We start from the raw sequence: 3,196 nt of genomic DNA, 5'->3' as shown, positions 1-3,196 counted from the left end.
ACAGCTAAGAAGTGTCTGAGGTAAGCTATAAGCTAAGGTCTTCACTTCAAACTCTAGAAGGCTCTCTATACCTTCAGTCCTCCTTACAATCATTCAGAGGATCATGGATTTTGAGCTGGAAGGCACATCAGAGATCATCTAGTCCAATCCACTTATATTACAGAAGAGGAACCTGAAGCCTAAGGATGTAAATTGTCTTGTAAAAGTTCACAAAGGTGATGAGAATCAGAGGCAGCATTTGATTTCTGGACTCCTGAGTGTAGCTGATTCAATGGATAGAGCACTGGGCCAAGAGTCAGGAAGATGAGTCTTTCTGAGTTCGAATTTGACCTCAGACACTTACTGGCTATATAATGCTGGGCAGGTCACTTAACCCTGTTTCCTTCAGTTTCCTGATCTATAAAATGAGCTGGAGAAGGAAATAGCAAATCACTCTAATACTGCCAAGGAAACTCCAAATGAGGTCACAAAGAAATGAACACAATAAAAAATGACTGATGGACAGGCCAACTTCAGAAAAACTTGAGAAGACTTAAATGAACTGATGCTGAGTGAGGGGAGAAGAACCAGGAGAACATTGTACACCGTTGCAGTCACATTGTGTGATGACTAACTTTGATAGATTTGGCTCTTCTCAGCAAGGCAAGGTTCTAAGACAACTCCAAAAGTCTCATGATAGAAGATGCTACCCACATCCAGGAAAAGGACTAGAGAGCCTGAAAACAGATTGAAGCATACTATTTAATCTCTTGCTTTTTTGTTTTGTTTCTTATTTCTCGTGGTTCATTCCATTTGTTATAATTCTTCTTTGCAACATGACTAATGTGAAAATATGTTTAATTTAAATGTATATGTAGAACCTATACCAGATGGCATGCTGTAGTGGGGAAGTGGGAAGGGAGAAGAGGAGCGAGGAGGAGAAATTTTGGAACCCAAAAGTGGAACTGAATGTTGTAACTAAAAATAAATTTAATAATTAATAAAAAAAGAAAAGAAAAAGTGACTGAAAACAACTCCTAACTTTAGAGCCAATGTTCTTCCTACTATGTCATGTTCCATTTGTTATAGACATTAAACTACAACAGGTTGATGTAGTAATGATTATTTTGACATGCCGTTTAGTCATTTCTATTGTGTCCAACTCTTCATGACACCATTTGGGGTTTTCTTGGCTAAAATACTAAAGTGGTTCATCATTTTCTTCTTCAGCTCATTTTACAGATGAGGAAACTGAGGCAAACAGGGTTGTGGTTTGCCTACTGTCACACAGCTAGAGGGTATCTGAGGCAAGGCCTGAATTCAGATCTTCCTGATATCTGCCTGATGCTTTGTCCACTACAGTGGAGAATATCCACTACCTAGCTTCTCTATTTCTACATAATCACCTCTAAAAAGTGATATATCCTTAATCTTATTCTTGTTTTCTCTCATTATACTATAGTGTCAACATGTCAAAACTTCTTTACATCCCCTTTGGCTCTCTAAGTCTTGCACTAATGTTTGGTCAAAAATGATAGAATTCTGACCTGATAAGTTCCAGATCATTTAAAATGACAACCCAAATAAGACATCTTGCACATCTTAGATATGATAGTGCTTTGAATTTCTAAATTTCAGGGATTCATTCTAATATATAATCTAAACCCATAAGAAGAGAATTTAATTATAGTTTAATGGATGAACATAGAGGGCTTCTTCTCAGCTGTTGACACTGTGACTTCTTTTTCACTCTGGCAGGTCAAGCATTTCCCTTCATGAGGCATCCCCAGGCCCATCATGGTGTCATCAAACAACAGTGATACCTTGGATCCTATTTTCATTCTGAAAGGTTTCCCAGGACTTGAATCAATGCATGTCTGGCTCTCTATCCCCTTCTGCCTTGCTTACCTAGTGTCTTTTGGAGGCAATGTCACTATCTTGGCTGTCATCTGGACAGAGCCCTCTCTTCAACAGCCCATGTATTACTTCCTGTCCATTCTGGCCTTGACTGACCTGGGCATGTCACTCTCCACGCTGCCTACCATGCTTGGAGTTCTATGGCAGTATACACGGGATATCCAAGCAAGTGCCTGCTACGCCCAGCTCTTCTTCATCCATACCTTCACCTTCTTGGAGTCTTCAGTGCTGTTGGCCATGGCCTTTGACCGTTATGTTGCCATCTGCTTCCCACTCCACTACTCTACTATCCTCACCAATGGTGTCATTGTCAAAATTGCACTGGTTTGCTTGCTGAGGAGTATGGGGGTTGTCTTGCCCACACCCCTGCTTCTACAACAGTATCAGTACTGTCGTGCCAATACCCTCTCTCATGCCTTCTGTCTCCACCAGGATGTACTGAAGTTGTCCTGCTCAGATGCTAGGGTTAACAGCATCTATGGACTGTGTGTGGTCATTGTCACCCTGGGCATAGACTCAGTTTTCATCCTACTCTCCTATCTGCTGATACTTTGGACTGTGCTGGGCATTGCATCCCATGAAGAGCGGCTTAAGACTCTCAACACATGTGTCTCCCATGTTTGTGTGGTGCTTATTTTCTTTGTGCCTGTAATTGGTGTTTCTATGGTGCACCGCTTTGGGAGGCATTTGTCACCCACCATACACATCATTATGGCTGATATCTACTTACTTCTTCCACCTGTACTGAACCCAATTGTCTACAGTGTCAGGACCAAGCAGATCCGTGCAGGGATCATCCGCAAATTCAGTACAAGGAAATTATTTTAGGGGATACTTTCCTCCCACAAACCTCCCACCAACTCTCCATCTGATAGTTATGGGATTAGTACTCATTTCTCCAAGACTGATACTGAACTATTATTTCCAATGAGAGACCTTTCATTGAATGTTTCTTCCCATTCTAAATGTCTCCCTTCTCAACTAGGACATATTCCTAAGAAAGATTTTATGACATAGGATATGCCTTACTGTTTCAGTTTACCCAACTCTTAATATAAAGTCAGAACTTTGGCACCTTGAAAATTCCACATCCCTGATGGCATATTTGTTGGCTATAGACTGTATCAACCCCTTAAGCATTGAGAAGTTTCTCTTTGTGTTGTCCCTCCTTGCCCTACCCCTACTTCTTCCCACTCTGTTAATATGCACTCTCCTGATGCTGAGACACACACTTCTCCCTGGAAGTAACTGGAGCTTAGTTGATCTTTAATATCCAGCTGTTCAGCTGCTATGGTGACAG

General features: G+C 41.2%; 1 protein-coding gene across 1 annotated transcript; it reads left to right on the top strand.

Annotated features, from left to right (window-relative positions):
- Window positions 1-1,776: 1,776 nt before the first annotated feature.
- Window positions 1,777-2,724, top strand: LOC140508786 (olfactory receptor 51L1-like). The gene has a single exon (XM_072616659.1). It carries the CDS (start codon window positions 1,777-1,779, stop codon window positions 2,722-2,724), a length of 948 nt encoding a protein of 315 aa, XP_072472760.1.
- The last annotated feature ends 472 nt before the right edge of the window (window positions 2,725-3,196 follow it).

This window comes from Notamacropus eugenii, chromosome 5, assembly GCF_028372415.1.
Source record: "Notamacropus eugenii isolate mMacEug1 chromosome 5, mMacEug1.pri_v2, whole genome shotgun sequence".
Taxonomy (NCBI): domain Eukaryota; kingdom Metazoa; phylum Chordata; class Mammalia; order Diprotodontia; family Macropodidae; genus Notamacropus; species Notamacropus eugenii.
Note: the sequence above shows the minus strand (reverse complement) of the source record. Positions and strands in the feature narration are given on the sequence as shown.

Excerpts from the sequence above, each read along its gene's own strand:
- LOC140508786 (XM_072616659.1), top strand. The coding sequence starts at position 1,777 with ATGGTGTCATCAAACAACAGTGATACCTTGGATCCTATTTTCATTCTG.